General features: G+C 34.1%; 4 protein-coding genes across 5 annotated transcripts in view; 2 read left to right on the top strand and 2 right to left on the bottom strand.

The window, feature by feature from the left end:
- Positions 1–5: 5 nt before the first annotated feature.
- Positions 6–17,722, bottom strand: LOC111699119 (protein THEM6). 2 transcript variants are annotated; one of them, XR_002764683.1, is made up of 7 exons: positions 6,428–6,543; positions 5,486–5,677; positions 4,444–4,609; positions 3,877–3,985; positions 3,356–3,541; positions 1,264–1,456; positions 6–518 (listed from the first exon to the last, which is right to left on the bottom strand). XR_002764683.1 is itself a non-coding variant. In XM_023469691.1 (7 exons), the coding sequence occupies exons 2-7, from the start codon at positions 6,532–6,534 to the stop codon at positions 1,419–1,421; spliced, it is 798 nt and encodes a 265-aa protein (XP_023325459.1). In that variant the 5' UTR covers positions 6,535–6,541; positions 17,708–17,722; the 3' UTR covers positions 798–1,418. The 2 variants fall into 2 exon arrangements, 1 of the variants encoding a protein (XP_023325459.1); XM_023469691.1 differs by lacking the exon at positions 6–518 and adding an exon at positions 17,708–17,722 and having other exon boundaries at positions 798–1,456; positions 6,428–6,541.
- On the bottom strand, positions 6,542–10,340 carry LOC111699118 (F-box/LRR-repeat protein 2). The gene is made up of 4 exons (XM_023469689.1): positions 10,121–10,340; positions 9,808–9,937; positions 8,518–8,668; positions 6,542–8,092 (listed from the first exon to the last, which is right to left on the bottom strand). Exons 2-4 carry the CDS (start codon positions 9,910–9,912, stop codon positions 6,585–6,587), a joined length of 1,764 nt encoding a protein of 587 aa, XP_023325457.1. The 5' UTR covers positions 9,913–9,937; positions 10,121–10,340; the 3' UTR covers positions 6,542–6,584.
- Positions 12,583–18,274, top strand: part of LOC111699127 (uncharacterized) — a 6,784-nt gene continuing 1,092 nt past the window's right edge. Inside the window, exons 1-4 of the mRNA XM_023469706.1 lie at positions 12,583–13,275; positions 13,543–13,642; positions 14,110–14,203; positions 16,571–16,691. Coding sequence (XP_023325474.1) covers positions 12,583–13,275; positions 13,543–13,642; positions 14,110–14,203; positions 16,571–16,691 — 1,008 coding nt within the window. The remainder of the gene's footprint in view (positions 13,276–13,542; positions 13,643–14,109; positions 14,204–16,570; positions 16,692–18,274) is intronic.
- The window catches only part of LOC111699115 (serine/arginine repetitive matrix protein 1), a gene marked incomplete in the record, with an annotated part of 15,485 nt that continues 13,781 nt past the window's right edge, over positions 16,571–18,274 (top strand). Inside the window, 2 exon segments of the mRNA XM_023469687.1 lie at positions 16,571–16,691; positions 18,009–18,050.

The following is an 18,274-nucleotide window of genomic DNA, read 5'->3' as shown; positions in this document are numbered from 1 at the left end:
TTGTCTCTGAAGTTCAGAAAATTAACACAAGATGGCACTAATAGAGACTCCGAAAGTATACAACAAAAAGTAGATTTCTAATTGATAAATGCACAAGTCAAAATATATAATTTTAAGTGTTAACAAGGCCGTGCTGATTAACAAACATTTTGATTAATTAATAATAAATAACATTTGAATTATATTTTAGGAGTTCAGCATTAACAAAAAAAGGTTCACACCCGATTCACATTAGTCCCCTTTAAAGCTTGGACTCTGGAAAAAAGATTGAGGTAACCTTTTTATTTTGAAAATTAATTATTTTTCAGTGCAGTTTCCCTATAAAATTGACTTCGAATTTAACTGGTAGCTTTATGAATCTGGTATGAAACTCTTTACACAACGTCGACAAGCATTTCAATAAAGTTTTTAAATGGTATTGCAGCTTCCAATAATAAACAAAAACAATTTTAGATCACAATTTAACTGACTAAAACATACACAGGGATAAATTTAAAAACGAGGATTGAGTATTTCGTCTAAACAAATATTTAAAGATTATTTACTATTTAACCGGAGAGTTCTCATGAGGATAAACAAATATTAAACGATTATTTACTATTTAACCGGAGAGTTCTCATGAGGATAAATAAATTAAAGGGACTGTAAGCGCAATGTCCGATTTAAAACGGTAACATTTAAAAGCTTAGTCTGATCAAGTATTAATTATATATTCATGTTGTTTCTTTAACCTGTTTATTTTCATTTTGTGGTTTCTCTCCGAAAGTGACTTGCGCAATGCGCATTTCTTGCTTGTAAGAAGCAATGGAGAAACTTACAGAACTGAATACCTTTCCGAGTCCGAAAAACGACGTTATCATCCACATTTTTTACCAGATTAAGGTTGTAAATCGGGCATTGCCATCTTTGAATGGAGGATTCCTTAAAGAGGCAACCCACTTGCCGAGGGCCTCCAAGACTCTAGCGTTGGGATTCCTCTTAACTTAATACCTCCCGTATAAGTAGTAGTAGTTGGTTATAATTTCCATCTGAACAATTTAACAAATGTTGGTTTGATTAATTGGGGTTCGACTAAAGCATAAAGGGGGGGGGGGTTACATTTTCTTTATAGGAAACTAACTGTTTCAGAAGTTAAATAACACTGGAGGAGGGGTGTCACTTAAATGTCACAAAAATTCTGAAAATGAGTATTACAGAACAAATAATAAAGAAAAAACTAAATATTATAGTAAGATCTAACAAATCTAAATAGTAAATACATACAGGATAATTGAAATAAGAACTGACTAAACCAAACTAAAATAAATTATTAGATTTAATAGAAGCGCTAATCTAAATAAAATTAAAATAATACTATGTTTGTTCAATAGATTGACGAGTTGACTAAATTTTTATATTGATAGCCTTGAAACTTGAAATTAAGCTTCCTTTTTATCATCCAGAACCTCCCAGTCATCTAAACAATATAATAATGACAAAAATTTTAAGTTACAAATTTCAACTGAGGTTTGTACAGGGTGTCCCACGAAACATGATTTGAAAGTCGTCTTTGAACTTTGAATTTCTTTGATTCAGTCGTCAACCTTTATTAACATGTTTAATTCTTGAAACAATAACCACAATAATTTGGTATTTCAAAAATGTGGTCTGCCTTTTTTTGTGCTGTCAATATTACCGGAGATAATAAGAATTTCGTTCAGATTTCAATTTTATTAAATAAAACCAAAATTGTCGAAATAAGGACGAAATTCTGCATATCTCCGGTAATTTTAAAACCACCTAAAAGTTAGACCACATTTTGGAAATGCCAAGACTAGGGGCATTTTGTTATTAATAACTCTAGAATTTTACTTTTAAAATAAGGTTTACGACTGAATGACGCAAATTATTTCAAACCTCAAAGACGACCATCAATTCGTCTTGATAGTGTCATGTTTCGTGGGACACCCTGTATGTAACTCCTGAGAGAGAATATTTCTCAGTAATACCGAATACTAAGTCTTGTTTTCTAACAACTAAAAACAGTTAGAAACTTCAATGTGAAATGTACACAACCCCTATACCCCTGTCTTTATTTCTATTCTAATAGCTGACGTGTCAAGACAAAAATCTGAAGAAAAGTACATTGTAAGAATTATGGTTTAATTCTTGATGTTCAGGTTGAATCAGAAAACCATGATCTGAAGAAGCACATGAAGATCTGTGCAAAAATCTCTTTCTATTCCCTGCTCTTATTTTCTTCACTTCATATATATAATTGTGTTTTAATATAAACTGAGAATTTTATCGAGATCTAAACTAAAGTTTTATATACTTTGTACAAATTCTATTTTACAACTCCAGCTTTAAAAGTTCTATATAATCAAGCCTAAATAGCTTTTATTATCGTCCAAGTATAAAAATGTTGGAAAACTCTTAAATTATTATATTGTCTATATATTTCAGACCACAATGGGCTAAGATAACTTTGTTATCCAGTTTTGTCGCTCCAGGTGGTGCAATAATACGTTTATGAAACATCTTATCTAAATGTAAATGCTTTTAAATCATTTCTAGATATTTATTCTTTAAACTCGGTTATGTTCTATACAAGTGAATTCTATGTTCTATATGTTCTATACAAGTGAATTCAGAACTTTTCTGGTGTTTCACCACCTGACCAGAACTAATGAACTAAAAGTTGAAAACACATTCTTAAATGGCTTAGAACTTTGAAGTTAAATAGAAACTAATTAAAATTCCTGATTTATCTCTTAGAATAAGTTTTATCTGATCCACCCCTCTCCGTACACCTGGTCGAAGGTAATCTCAACGATGTAATTGTACACAGTCATAACTTGGTTACACTTTGCACACCTGGAGCAAAATTTCCCGTAACTTGGCTAATTTTATATTCTGAGCTTATTAAAAAGCATATAGCCAACTTTAATATTTATTGCAACCGTGACTGATTGATTGTTTTTAAGTTCATGGGTCTGAGTTCTGTATCGCTATACCAGAAATAAATATCATAGTGCGCAATAGAGAAATGATGTTGCCCCATCATGTTAATGGCAGCTGAATGATACCTGTGGATCAGGAATTCTGGGAATATGCTAATTTTCCAAAAGGGTAAAGAAGACATAAGACATAGTAAATAAAACATATTTAGGCTGGCTCTTCGAAATTGGTCACAAAATAGGTATTGAATCTATTCTCTGTCCCTTCATACATAACTTATGACAAGTACTGAACACTACTAGCTGACGCACAAAGACAAAAAATTGTTCTTATGCCTTTTGGAAATTTTTTTTAATCTCTTTAAATATTTTTAAAAAATATCTCCACCCCTGTAAATTATAACTTAAAAACGTACTTGCGGTGGGAAATGTTGGAGCAGGCTTACACGTTTCTGGTTCAAGGCACGCCGCCTCACACGCCGAACCTTGAACTTCACACGCCAAACCTTCAGCCTTAAACGCCAAACCTTCAGAAAGTGTTGCTTCATCTTGTTGGGTTGGATCTAGGGCAGCAAGGGAAGTACCTTCACTTCGACCCTGACCTGAAAGCATATATGGAATTTTTAATAAAATACAATTTTTCGACAATTAGATTTACATGAAATGAAAGAGAAAACAAAAACATGATTTTTAATCATATTCTATCATTTTCAAAATCAAATAATGAGCAAAAAAGAAAAATAAGTCCACAGGGGCAGGGAAAAAATTTATTTCGATGATATGGAAAAAAATGAAAGTTTGGACATCAAGAGGCAAGAGGCAAGTTTTTCATCTTTTTTGATAGTTTTCCCCCTAATTCGGCGATGAAACCATCGACTTTTTTCAAAAAGGGGGGATAATTTTCAAGAAAATATACACCCTGAATCTAAATGCCAACCTGTAATTCTGAGCCTGTTTGATGATATTTCTTGACATCTAATCCAGAGTTGAATTTCTTCCGGAATAGGGGGAGGAGTAGCAGGCAGGCCAAGGCTAGCGAACATGTCCTAGAAGTTCAAACAACGTTTTGGAGAAAAATTTGAAACTTTTTACAATTCATCAATGCATTGGGAAAAGTAAGAAGAAAATAAAAACAGATACCAAACTTGTGACTAAAGGAAAAATAAACATTTGGTTAAAAAAATGTGTTTTTTACCTGAACTATTTAAAAATATTTTTCAAACTGTTCTTTTTAGAACAGATTTCAACACTTATAATTTCTATAATTTTCAAGTGATTCTCATTTATAAAAAAAAGAAGGGCATGTCAGATTCACAACGTCACTTGAAATCAGCTTGCAAGTTTCTACACTCTTAAGACTTTTAAATACTTTTTACCCGAAAATTCATTTTTTTTCTCAATTCAGCTAAATCTTAAAAACTTTTTACTTACGCGACAGGAAAGAGGAGAGGGAAATATTGTTCAATGTCAAAGCAAATATGTATCCGTTAATGCGAAAACCTACCTTGACAGTTCCCCCGACACATGTATTTTTACAGAGGGCTACAGCTCTGATAAACCCGTCGTGAAGAGAGACGAACTTCTGCTCGAAATAGAGCGATCTCTCGTCCCAGTATACAAGCCTCGTCACCAGCTTGAAGGGGACAAGGAAGTCGATCGAGCGACGATACCTAATTAACAAAATATAATAATTGAATAATCATATTTTTTGCAAGATTTTAATGACTACAACTACTCCCGAGTTCACAGCAAAAAAGTGAAATATTTCCTAAATAATTATTTTTTTAAAACAGTTTATTTATCTTCAGAAAATATACTTGGATGCCATATGAAATTCAATTTTTTTGTTTAAAAAAGAACTGGTTTCTGATTTTTTTGTTTGTTTACAGAAAGAACTGTTTTCTGCTCAGTTAAACAAAAACCTTTTGCTCTTAAAACCCAAATCTGAACTATGAAAAGAGAGATTGAAAAATGTCTTCATCTCTGAATGGTTCATCAATTTTTTAACATAAAAAAACGACAAAAGAAGAAAAATAATTTGAAAATTCTCCTTCTGTTTTCCAGCGTATCCTGGTTTTCAAGTACCCCAGCGGGGATAGGGTTAAAGAAATGTCCATGACCTGGATCCATTTTTTCCTAGTGCGGATCCAGGATCCGGATCCGCATCAAAATTAAATGGATCCTAAGCACTGCTGGGAGCGAATGATTTTTAATGCTTTGGGAGGGAAATGAAAAAATGGAAATCGAAAGACAAGTTTCATTTTTTTTAATTTTTGATACTTGAACCCAAAAATAAATTTATTTCCCCCTAAAATCATTTATTTCCCCCAATTCAGGTAATAAAAACAAAAAAAAATGCTACGAAAAAAAGTAAGTACCTTGTGTTTTTTTTCTTTCAAAATTTGATTTTTTAAATTTCTACGGGCAACGCTTAAGCTAGTATATTATATAGCTTCTTTTATGATTTTCAAAAAAAAGGGAGGGGGGAGGGGGAGGATTGTTCGAGAAAATAAACACCCTTGAATCCTAATAAACACCAACATTACCTGATACAGGCACCGTGCTGTACAAAGTACATTTTCTCTCTTGTTTGAATATAGTTAGAGAACCCAGTCCGAAAGTAGAAATCAAATCGCCCAAAGTCCATCTCCCGGAAATACTTTCCATTGTTCATGTGGAAAAAATAGTCGATGTCAGTTGTCCAACAAATATTGTAGCAAACTGAATCCTCGTCATATCTGAACAAGAGTGGGTTCATAATCATCAACATAAACATGACAGGTAAATATAGAGAGCTCCAATAATTATTTACATCTAATTTTCAATTTAAAGAAAAAGTAGTTAAACACAATTTAATGCCTTTCATAGATGAAAATGTGCAAATTTATTCATGAAAACTTGGCAAAGTGGGGGGTTATTATTCTGATTTGTCCTGAGAAGAGATGGTAAGTAACTTACTTAACTAAAACACATATATAATTAAATAATTAAAACCTTTACAAGCCTCAAACCTTACTATGACCTGCGACAGAAATTAACTATTGGGACTGTCAGCGTAATTTCAAGTGATTCTCCATCTTACGAGGGATATGTCCGATTTACAACAGTACCCGTTTAAGCTTAGGCTGGTTAAGAATAATTATGATATCTTGGTTTTTGAAAAATGCTTATCTTTGTGGCATATCTGCAAAAATATTAGAATTGAAAACCTTTAAAGATAAAAAAGCGATATTTTCTTCTACATTATTAATCAGACTAAGTGTACCGTTGTGAATCAGACATGTCTTTTGGAGGTCACTCGAAATTATGCTTTCAGAAACTTTAATTTGGTTCCAGCTGATTGACGTTGTTCAAGATTAAATGCATTGTGTGTCTTGTGTATCTTGTTTCGGCACTGAATTGATAAATATTATTTTTAATCCCCTGCCCGATTTTTTTTTTTTTTTTTTGGGGGGGGGGGGGTTCTTTCAAAATAGAACACTGTCTACCTTATTGGAATTCTATATCGAGCAATCAGTTTTGTAACTATGAGGCGAAGAATCCAGTAGACGTCAAAGATAGCAATAAATCCTAAAACAACCAGAAGAACTGCCATTTTTCACCTGAAAAAATCGAGTGTCTAAAAAACAGCTGTTATCGATGAATTTAAGAGACAGTCACACTATCTAACAGCAGTCCCATTTTCTTGTATTTCAACAGATTTTCTTCTTTTTGGCACTTTCTGTCTAAATACAGGTATCTCAGTGTTTTACCAAAATGCTGTAGTATCTTCACAAGTCCTCTGTCAGTGATTTTACATGATTGTAGGTTTAGTTTCTCTAAACATGGCAGGGTTCCAGAATATTCAACCAAACTTTCTCCGGTTATATATGTATGAGACAAATCCAGGGATCTTAATGTTGTTCCACAAACCTTGAATATCTGCAGAAGTCCTCTACCAGTTATCGGTGAACCACTCCCGCTTAGGTTCTCTAAACATGGCAGGGTTCCAGAATATTCAACCAAACTTTCTCCGGTTATATATGTATTACACAAATCCAGGGATCTTAATGTTGTTCCACAAACCTTGAATATCTGCAGAAGTCCTCTATCAGTTATCGGAGAACTACTCCCGTTTAGGTTCTCTAAACATGCCAGGGTTCCAGAGTATTCAACCAAACTCTCCCCAGTTATGTCTGTATCAATTAAATCCATGAATCTAAGTGTTTTACAGCAAATCTTGAATATCTGCAGAAGTCCTCTATCAGTTATTTGACAACAATTCAAGTTTAGGTTCTCTAAACATGCCAGGGTTCCAGAATATTCAACCAAACTCTCCCCAGTTATATTTGTATTACTCAAATCCATAGATCTAATGGTTTTACCGCAAACCTTGAATATCTGCAAAAGTCCTTCATCAGTTATTTGTTCACATTGACTCAAGTTTAGGTTCTCTAAACATGCCAGGGTTCCAGAATATTCAACCAAACTCTCCCCAGTTATATCTGAATCACTCAAATCCATGGATCTAATAGTTTTACCGCAAACCTTGAATATCTGCAGAAGTCCTATATCAGTTATTTGACAACAACTCAAGTTTAGGTTCTCTAAACATGCCAGGATTCCAGAATATTCAACGTACGAACGAAATAATTCTACGAATATTCCACTTTTAGACAAATTCAGGGATCTTAGTGTTTTACCACAGGACTTGAATATCTGATAGAGACCCGTAACAGTGAGCCTACTACATTTTTGCAGTTCCAGTGTGTCTAAGCAGGGCAGAGCCCCGTTACAATCTACCAATTTGTCGCCAGAAATCTGTGAATATGATAAATTCAGGAATTTCAGAGTTTTCCCACACTGCTCTACAATATGTAGAAAGAAGGCATCATCGATATCTTTTATGCCTGAGAGATCTAAAGTTTGTAATTGTTTGGACATAATCTTGGTTACATTAGCAGGATTGATATCAATACGACTTATAATGCTCAGAGAAGTAAGCCCTGGCATAGACAATAGTGTATTGAGTCCAGCTATCGTGAAATAGATTGCTTCTTCTCCTTGTTCGCCGAACAACATTCTTCTTTCCCCAAGCTGAAACTTAACAAGTTCCGGATGTTTCTTGAGAAGATACTCCACACCATTATCTGCAGCATCTTTAACTTGTACACCTGAAAATATAAACTTATCAGTCATATCACAAATAAAATCGGTTGGAATAAGATATTTTATACTAGCTGAAGTGCGCAACGTGGCCCATGGAATTATAAAAAAATCGGTTTTTAAAAGCCTATGTTACCCCCGGGATACAAATGGGTTTCCTCAAAATAAATGTCGACCCATTCGGTCCAGCCGTTTGGCCAGCTATAGCTAACATATACACAAACAAATATAAATACACGAGTGAAAAGAATTATTTTATAGATATATCTTAAATTAATAACTATTATATAAGACAATTTTATATTTTAGAGTTTTGGTTGGAGTATTGAATTTATATTCACTTTGATAAGCAAAGCAGAACACAACAAAAAAGGTGTACAAAACTAGAAAAATACAGCCAATGGAAGAAAAAGTTTTGAATTGTTTAAATTACCTAATATCTTTTTAACATCATCAGCAAACTTGATCATCAGTTCATCAGTTAACTTCCAATAAAACACCGATTTATCCCCACAACTTTCCACTTTCTCCCTGAGAACAGAGGACACCTCCCTCACCACTTTCTTACTCCTGTAGTCCAGGAACTAAAAAGTAAATAATGTTTGGACTCTGCGGACTCTTGTAAAAGTACCCCCTTTCTAGAAATAATTTGTTTGTTTGATGAAGTTTTTTATTCTTTATTCAAAGCTTCTAAAGTCAATGTGGAATGCTTGATTCGGAAACAACACTATTAGAAATGGGGGATTATATGCGTCTCTCTGCCTCGCATAGTAGCTTGCAACAAATGTAACATTATTCCGACTGTATAAGAGGGCAAACTTTTGGGGACGCAAGAACGATAACACAAATTGGAACAGGGCAAATGTGAATTAACTATTGAGAAAGCACTGTTAAACATGCACCATTAAAGATTGAATGTACTTTTAAAAGCATTTAAAGAACTTCACTTTTGAATTATAAACATTGAGAACGCACATATGACAGTACATCCATTACAGCTTTAAATAATGAAATTTATCTTTCCAAATGAACAAAAATGTGTTGAATATTCCAGTGCTTAGGATCTGGATCCGAATCCGTTGTATCCACAATATTTTGGCTTCCTGGATCCGGATCCGCAAAGATATGAAGATCCACGGATCCGGATACAAGGGACAAAATATGAACCAAAACTTTTTTTAATTTACTCTCAAAAGAGAGATTATAAAAGTTTCCTGATTTCTGCATGCTTTATGAAGTTTTGCATCATAATAAGCGAAAAAATAAGACAACAAATTTTAAAAATCTGCTTTGTTAAAAAAATCAGTAAATAGAGAAATAACCTGAATCCGGATCAAAATTAAATAGATCCTGAGCAATGGAATATTCACAACCCTGTTGAACAACTAGTGTAGACATAATTAAAACTAAAAAGTTAAAATCCAAAACCATAAAAATAACAAAAATAAAATTGTTGGCACATTTCAAGTCAATGAAGGGATGAAAAATCAATATTAATGAATAATGAGTAATTCAAATATGATTTCTGGCTTGAGAAAACAACCACGTATTAGTGTGTAAGAGTGACACTACATAAATAAGTCTTATCCAAGAACAGTTGTTAGATATTTTAATAAAAAGATAAAATAATTAAGAATTCTAAGAGTTTCCAAAGAATTCAGCGTCTTTCTTCTTCAAAGTTCTATTCTGTAGAAAAAATCATTTAACTTGATAAAAAACTAACCTGAATAATGTGATAGATGACATCAGGGCACATTGAATCCAATGAAGGAGGAGAAAGTAGAGACGAAGCAAGAGGTGGAAAAGTAGGGCTAGGTAAATCTTTCATTCTTATTGACTCTCTTCCTCTTCTTCTAAAGTAGCCAACAATTAATATTACTGTTTTGGGCAGGTATTAATGTTTCAACNCTATCAGGTTAATCTTAGTTATTTTCATCCTTGTTTAATATCACAGAGAGCTTTCAGGTTACTCTTAGTTATTTTCATCCTTCCGCCAAAAATTGAAATTTTTTTTAATTACAACATAATTTACTTACTTTCGGAGATGGAAGGCAAAGCACTGTATAATTTTTCAGTAAGTACAGGAACCACTACAGTACGTTACAACATTCATTGGTACATCAATGCTCAGTATTCAACAGCTTATATTTTTCTCTTATCTGAAAAATGAGCCTGTCCTAGCCGCAACGCTCAGCCCAGAAATGTCTTAATTTAACCTAACCCGTGGCCGCAGCGCTAGGCCCTCTTCTCTGTCCTAGCCGCAGCGCTCGGCCCAGAAAGTGTCCTAACCTAACCTAACCCTAAATAAATACTAAAGTGGTCATGTACAAAATTGATAGGAGGGGGGGGTCCAAAAATCATTCTCTAGGACGGACCCCAACTCCTTTGTTATTTTAATTCCCCAAGTTACCCCTATAAAATTTAATTTGCTCGTTTTTAAAGAAAATGCACACTTTTCAACGCCCAAGAAATATGCCAGACATACTTCTTTCTGAGTTAAACCTGATTTACAAGCATAATTTCGAGATAGACACGAAGAAAGAGAGAAGGAAGAGTGACGAGCACAATACCGCAAAAATAATTATTTAAAATCAATCCTCGTCTTCGATCTAAAAAACAAAGACGATAATGGGAGTTCGTTCTAAATAACGTTTGCCGCGGAACAGATTTTAAATAAATAATCACCAACCGTAAAAAACTGAAAACAAAGATGGGTATTTTGGACTAGACTGAGTCATCAGCCGTTAAGTGAGGATTGTGGGTTAGGTTAAGTTAAGAAACTTCTTGTCAGACCCATGTACAAAATTGATAGGAGGGGGGGGGGTCCAAAAATCGTATACTAGGAAATTACCGTCAAAGGGATTGTAGACGTAATTTCAAGTGATATATATTGAGTGGTCTGTCCGATTCACAACAGTTTACAACATTGATCAGAACGATCGACCATCTAGAATACATTTTTGGGTAATTTCCTAATATACAATTTTTGGACCCACCCTCACCCTCCTACCAATTTTGTACATGGATCTTATATGTCAGACATGAATATAATTGACCTTGTGGCCACAGTGAGGGGGAGGGGAGGGGGTCCAAAAATCGTGTGCTAGGACGGACCCCATTTTTTGTTTCAGAAACAATGTAGGAAAATATTAGATTTGAACACATTAAAAAATTTAAAAATAGTCCACAAAGTATTGATCAGAATTAGGCCTATAGGGTAACGATGTGAATTGGACATGCCACTTTTTATAATTGGAGGGGCACTTTAAGTTACGTTTCTGTTTTCTCATTGTCCCTAGTTGATATTGTCTTCATATGTTTGGGTCCAAACTTGCATTTCTAAAAAGTATATTAATACTACGCCTTCCCTTATCGACATTATTTGAAGCAATTTATGAACTGATATTTTTCATTTACCTAATATATCTATGTGTTACACATGATATGTATGTACAAAAGTGATTGGAGGGGGGGGGGGGGCCAAAAATCGTTTTCTAGGAAATAACTTACTTTTTTATGATGAATTATAAATTATGGAGGCCCGGCCTTCTATGCAAAAAAATTGTAAGATTGCACATGAAAAGGCAAGTTTTAAACAATATTGATACTTTCCCTTAAATTCATTTATTTTCACCAAACATACGTGCTAGTATGGGGGCGGGGGGGGGATTTAACGAAAATATATACCCTTGTGTTTTCATGTTCTCCAGTTCGACTTTAGGGATTTAGAGAATATGTTATAATTTTTTCTTCTTCAACACTTTGTTAAAAAGGCTTAATTAGCATCTTTTTTATAACAAAGGAAAGCGACATGTTTTTTCTAAACTATTTATTATTTTTGAATTTTTCTTCTTATGAATTGGATACAGTTGATACAGACAAATTCTTATTTGATTTTTCATCTTATCATTGTTTCTCTCTTTTCTTTTCCTTCTGTTGACTGTCCCTGATTCTGATAATTTTGAAAGAAAATAAAAATTTGTTTAAACCAGCATGTATTGTGACACTGCTTGATTGAAGTTGTAGTATTTTTTAAGTTTTATTGTCATATTATTGCATGATCACCAACCTCTCAGGATTCTTCTTTGATTCTATTTTTCTTGGTTCTGGCGAGCTGTACTACATTTTTCTTTGTTTGTTTTAAGGTGTGGTGCTGACATGTTAATTTTGCACAGCGCTCCCCGGTTGAATACTCCCTGGCTACTTAAAGCAGAAGCCTGCCCACAACTGGGTTAACATTTTTAAATAACAACTTTTGTTTTCTATGGTACAAAGTGTATGTTGTACAATCATAAACACCGACCTTTTAATATTTGTTTCTCCACCTGATTTGTCTAATACTTGAAATACTTGAAATGTGTTGTTATTAAAACAAGAAATTATCGGATAAATATATTTTTTTAAGTTTTCAGAATGATTGTATTGAAAAATGTCCAGCGATGACGAATTAAGCGTTGACCCTCAAAGCCGTATCACCAATAATTCACCATAAATAAGCATGGCCGGTCCTACAGACGAAGCAACCCTTGAAAGGGTGGGTCATGAAAGTGGGGCAGTTTCAGAATTAAAGAAACATTCGAAAGAATATTCAGTAACAGATTCAGATTCTAACGCAGTGACATCAGAATTGGATGATACACCTTTAAAGTCTGATTCGAATAATGGTAGTTCAGACGAACCAACTACGGTTGTTCCTCAATCCGTTGTTAAGGATGATTTGAACGCCTTCTGTGAACCTATTCAATTAAATTCTTCTCCTAAAGAAAGCCGTGATTTTACAGACATTTCTCAGCCTGAAGAACATGTTCCGGATATTGAAAAGGAAAAAGAACGTTTAAGTTCTAGTCATCAAGAAGATGACAGACTCAGTGATACATTTAACCCCTCCCTCCTCGGCTATACCGCCGCCGAAAGTGTCGACGGTAGCCATCCGGACTTTACAGACGCTCTATGTGATCCAGATGATACAGTGCATCGAAGTTCATCCGAGAGTTTGGATGAAAGTATGAGACCCCACTCATCCCTTTTCTCTCCTCATCCTTTTACCACATCCACTCCACGCCCCAGAATATCATCTACACCGTGTAGTGGTGCACAGCGTCCACATGTTCCATATTCTGGTTCTACAGAAGGACCTTTTTCTAATCCAGCGGCTAGCAGCAGTTCTAAATCTTATGATTATCTCTTAAAGGTTAGTGTAGAGTAGACATAATTTTATTAGAGAATGTAGCAATAACAAAAATATTTACCTTTTTATGTAAGTTTAATTTTATTTTTGTTAATTAATATTATTATTCGGATAGGATATTTATTTTTAATTAGCCCCAAACCTTACCTGGGGTCTTGTGAGATAACACAAAAAAAGTTGGGCCCCATCTTTTAAACGTTTATAGGATACCAACAAAGAAATCGAATATATAAATCCATTGCATTAAACACAATTTAAATTTTTATTCAGGTTCTTTTGGTTGGTGATAGTGACGTTGGGAAACAAGAAATAATAACAGGGATGGAGGATGGATCTATGGATTCCGTGTACTGTACATCTACAGGAGCAGGTATATATATGTACAGTACAATGATAACAAGGCTCAAGGATGGATCTATGGATTCCGTGTGTGTATCTAAAATTATACCAAATAATTTAAAATGTTTTATAGTATTGGAGGGAAATATTCCCTCTACCTTTATTTTTGGAGGTTTTTAAATATTTTCTTCTCATACACTTGCTATATCTATCTATATATATTTAAAGTTGTTATCTCCATTTGTCAGGTTTTTATCATAACTCAGGAACCTCTTGGCAAATTTGCCTTAAATTTTGATTGGGGAACTCGGGAGAACCACGGGATATTTTTAGCCTGATTTTGAGATTATAAGTTGAGTGGGTCGACTTTTATAGTAAAAATTTAGTTTCGCAGTAAAATCAACCAAGTGCGTTTAAACGACGGGATTAACTAAGAGTAAATTGGGGTGAGCCGGGTTACCAAGCTATATTTAATAAATAAATTACTTACAATTTCAGCGTACAAGACAACAATTATTCTGATAGACGGGAAGAAGGTTAAACTACATATTTGGGACACTTCAGGACAGGGCAGATTTTGTACAATTATCAGGTAAACAGGTGTATATATTTTCATGAAAATTAATCCCCCGGCGGCCCTCTCCAACATTAAAATTTGAATTGGGAAAATAAATAATTAAAAAGAGGAAATCTTCTTGCAAAGGGGGGGGGGGCATGAAACGTATCACTCTCCGGAAAATTTAAACAGTGTTTAAACATAACTTAGAATTGTCGTAGGAGGCTGATTTTTTGCATGCAAACTCAGAATTATGTATATTACATGCATTTTTTAGTTTTGAAGAAATCTGAGCAAAGGTGCGTGCGCGCGCTTTTTGTGAATGACTCTGATCGGCGCGTTGCTGGCCATAGGGTAATTATGGGTTCAACCTACCATAGAAAAATGATTCATTTCTAATATCATTCTTCTTCTAACCATTGTTCTTAAAAAATAGTTTTGTGCACAGGAATGGATTGCTCTGATCTAAATACCTATAAAATTACTCACAACATGAAAAACTATGATAGGTTGAGCCCATAATTACCCTACGGCCAGCAGCGCGCCGATCAGAGTCATGAAACTTAATTTTTTTACCTAAGAAAGAGAATCGTTGTTTCTAGTACCCCAGAATCGACATACTACATGCAAAACGTATGACAGGATGGCCCAGAAGGTGACTGCTGGCTGCTAGCACGTCAATCAGAGTAGTTTTACAAAAGTTTTTACTAAGAAATGGATCCTTGTGCCCAATTACCTATAAATCGACATACAACATGTAAAATATGTGGGAAGATGATCCATAATGGAACTGCTGGTCACTAGCGCGCCGGTCAGAATGCTCCAATATTAAATTTGACCTCGGAAATAAATTTCTCGTGCCAAATTACCTATTAATCGGCATACAACATGTAAATATGTGGGAAGATGACCCTTAATGTAACTGCCGGCTACTAGCGCGCCGGTCAGAATGCTGGAATATTTATTTTGACCTCAGAAATGTATTCCTCATGCCAAATTACCTATAAATCGACATACAACATGAAAAAGATGTACTAAGATGACCCATAATGTAATGGTTGGCTACTAGCGCGCCGGTCAGAATGCTCCAATATTAAGTTTGACCTCAGAAAAGAATTTCTCGTGCCAAATTACCTAAAAATCGACATACAACATGTAAAAAATGTACTAAGATGACCCATAATGTAATGGTTGGCTACTAGCGCGCCGGTCAGAATGCTCCAATGTCTATTTTGACCTCGGAAATGAATTCCTTGTCCCTATTTTGCTATATTTTGATGTATCTCATGCAACTGTTATTCTAACTTAGGCCAAACTTAGCACATAAGTATTCAAAGATTTTTTCTTTTATTGCGCGCGCGCGCGGACGTTTAAGCCTTTGGAGGTGAATTTTTTTTTGTGCATATTTGTTTCAAGAGTGTCAGGAAAAATGTTCAAGTGCAATTAATGAAGTTAACATTAATTTACTGCTAAAAAAGTCGCATTTTTTTTACAAAAAGCTCGCGCGCACTTTTGCTCAAATTCTTTCAAAACCCAAAAATGCATGTAATATACATAATTCTGAGTTTGCATGCAAAAAATCAGCCTCGTACGACAATTCAAAGTTATGTTTAAACACTGATTAAATTTTCCGGAGAGTAATACGTTTCATGCCCCCCCCCCCTTTATTTTAAATTGTTCATTAGTTCTTTTAAGTACATACTCAAACATTCAGTTTGCTGCAGAATAGAAATATAAAAAATTATGAATTGTCAGAAAAAAATTAAGTATTTTAAGTTATTTTTTTAGTTTATTTGCTCCTAGTTGAATAAAAACCCAAAAATTGTTCTAACAAAAAAACTATTTGTCATTTTTGAAACTTTATTCAGGAAATTGAAATCTTGAGAAAATTATTCAAGTAAAAATCGTTTTAAAACTTAAAGACCGTAAAGAGAAAGCATGATTTTTGATTGGGTTAAGTTTAACTTGCATGAAAAAGACTTATTGGCAATGAAGATTAAAAAGCAGTGCTTAGGATCCGATCCGTTGGATCCGCAACATTTTGGCTTTCTGGACCTGCGATAAAAAAACTGCAAGCAAAATCTTCTGCTTTAAAATCTGATTTGTAGGAAGAAAAGAGATGTTATCAAAAATATCTTCATCTCTGAATGATTCATAATGTTTTAGCATAAAAAAAACGAAAAAGAAAAATTCTTTAAAATTTTCTTTTAGTTCAAAAATATGTAAAATCTTAAGAAATGTTCATGACCCGGATCCGGATTCATTTTTTTCCATAGCGGATCCAGGATCCGGATCCGCATCAGAATTATATGGAATCTAAAAGCACTGCAAAAACAGCATAATATTGAACGATAGAATAAGATACGATATAGTATTAAAAATATCAATCAATCAATAATTCAGGAGTTACTCCCGTGGAGCCCAGGGAATACTTCTAGTTTACGATATCACCAACAGATGGAGTTTTAATGGAATGGATAGATGGGTCAGAGAGGTAGAGGAACATGCACCAGGAATACCTAAGGTAATTAATTTATTTTAAATACAGGGTTACAGGATGATAATATATAATTTATACCGTCTTATTTATTATATGTATGATGAGGGAGTGGGTGCAGAGGCACCATGAGCCTTGCAAAAATGACCCCCAAGCCTCTAGATTTGCATAATTACCTCCAAATCCGATGAAACCGTCTCTGTGTCTCTCGTTACGTCTCCGAGCCTCCGCCATTTTGTCTCGACGCCTCTGCCATTTTGTCTCCCGCCCCGCATTTTGATCACTGCTTGTTGTTTTCATTTTTTGTTTACCTTTAATGGCTGAACCAACCAAAAATCAAAATATATTTCTTCATAGTAGACTCCGCAATAGTTTAAAGAATCGTTTAATCGACAAATTTGAAATATTAATTCATTCAATTGATCCTAAGTTGTTTTTGTAAAAAGTTTACATGAAGCTGGTATGCGTAAAAGAGGACCATCATAAAGCATACAATTGAAGCACAAATTCAAGGATTTCACAAAAACTACTGTGTTTTGTTATTTGCGCTGATATTGTTTGATTCGTACATGAAACCCCTGTGAAATTATATAAAATTTGTCTATCTTTATACTAAACTGTTACAGTTCTTCACAATTTCAGGAATTTGTGAAATTTAGAAAAACAAAAAAAACCTTTAATCTCAATTAAAATTGGACTTCTTATCATATTGAGATTTTTGGGGAAAAAAAAGTTTTTGGTGGATTCGCAAGATATTTTTTATTGGAGAACAAAATGCGGGGCGTGGATACTTGGACGAAAGGCACGGAGACGGTTATGCGGGGCCTGGAGGTAATTCTGCTAATGTGGAGGCTCCAATTTCATTTCTGCGGGGCTCGTGGCGCCTCTGCACCCCCTCCCGTGTATGATTCCCTTCAATTGTAAACTTATTTCTTTCCTTGTCAAATCATTTAATAAGCCATTATAAGGCTATTTTCAGGACAAAATACTTATTTTAACCCTGGGATCTTCTAGTTTAAGGTCTTAGGCCGTCACAGTATCACCTTTTTTAGAAGAATATGAATTAAAGAAAATAATCATTTAAATTTTTAGTTCATGAATGATTTTTTTGTTTTTGTATTTTTTTAGTTTTCATGGATTCATATTTATATATAGATTCTAGTTTGGAATAGTTTTAATGGATTCATATTTCTATATTCTAGGTGGAATAGTTATCGTGAAAAGTAATTCAGAGATTCATTTTTCTTATATTTCTAAATTCTAGATGGGAATAGTTTTCATCGATTCATATTTCTATATTCTAGGTGGGAATAGTTATTCTTGGATTCATATTTCTATTTATAGGTATTAGTTGGGAATAGGAAACATTTAGAGTTCAAACGACAGGTGATATTTCAGTTTAAACAATAAATTGTCATTATTTTTTACTTAATTGAATTACTTCAATTTATTCCATTCATTGAACCTTAATTTCACGCATAGAAATTAAAAGATGATAAGTTTCTGAATTAGAAAATTTTAGGATAAAAACACATTAAACACAGTCGCAATTAAAAACTAATTATATTTTACATGGTCCCTTCTCACTTTAGAATTGGGGGGGGGGGGGG

Source organism: Eurytemora carolleeae, unplaced genomic scaffold, assembly GCF_000591075.1.
Source record: "Eurytemora carolleeae unplaced genomic scaffold, Eaff_2.0 scaffold348, whole genome shotgun sequence".
Lineage (NCBI taxonomy): Eukaryota > Metazoa > Arthropoda > Copepoda > Calanoida > Temoridae > Eurytemora > Eurytemora carolleeae.
Note: the sequence above shows the minus strand (reverse complement) of the source record. Positions and strands in the feature narration are given on the sequence as shown.

Bases quoted from the DNA above. Each gene is read 5' to 3' on its own strand.
- LOC111699119 (XM_023469691.1), bottom strand. From the start codon at position 6,534: ATGGCAGTTCTTCTGGTTGTTTTAGGATTTATTGCTATCTTTGACGTC. The intron at 4,610-5,485 runs GTAATGTTGGTG...TTTGTTAATTAG, and splicing joins CAGCACGGTGCCTGTATCAG to GTATCGTCGCTCGATCGACT. The intron at 3,986-4,443 runs GTAGGTTTTCGC...TTGAACTTCTAG, and splicing joins GTGTCGGGGGAACTGTCAAG to GACATGTTCGCTAGCCTTGG.
- LOC111699118 (XM_023469689.1), bottom strand. From the start codon at position 9,912: ATGAAAGATTTACCTAGCCCTACTTTTCCACCTCTTGCTTCGTCTCTA. The intron at 8,669-9,807 runs GTTAGTTTTTTA...TTTACTTTTTAG, and splicing joins TCATCTATCACATTATTCAG to TTCCTGGACTACAGGAGTAA. The intron at 8,093-8,517 runs GTAATTTAAACA...TTATATTTTCAG, and splicing joins TGATGTTAAAAAGATATTAG to GTGTACAAGTTAAAGATGCT.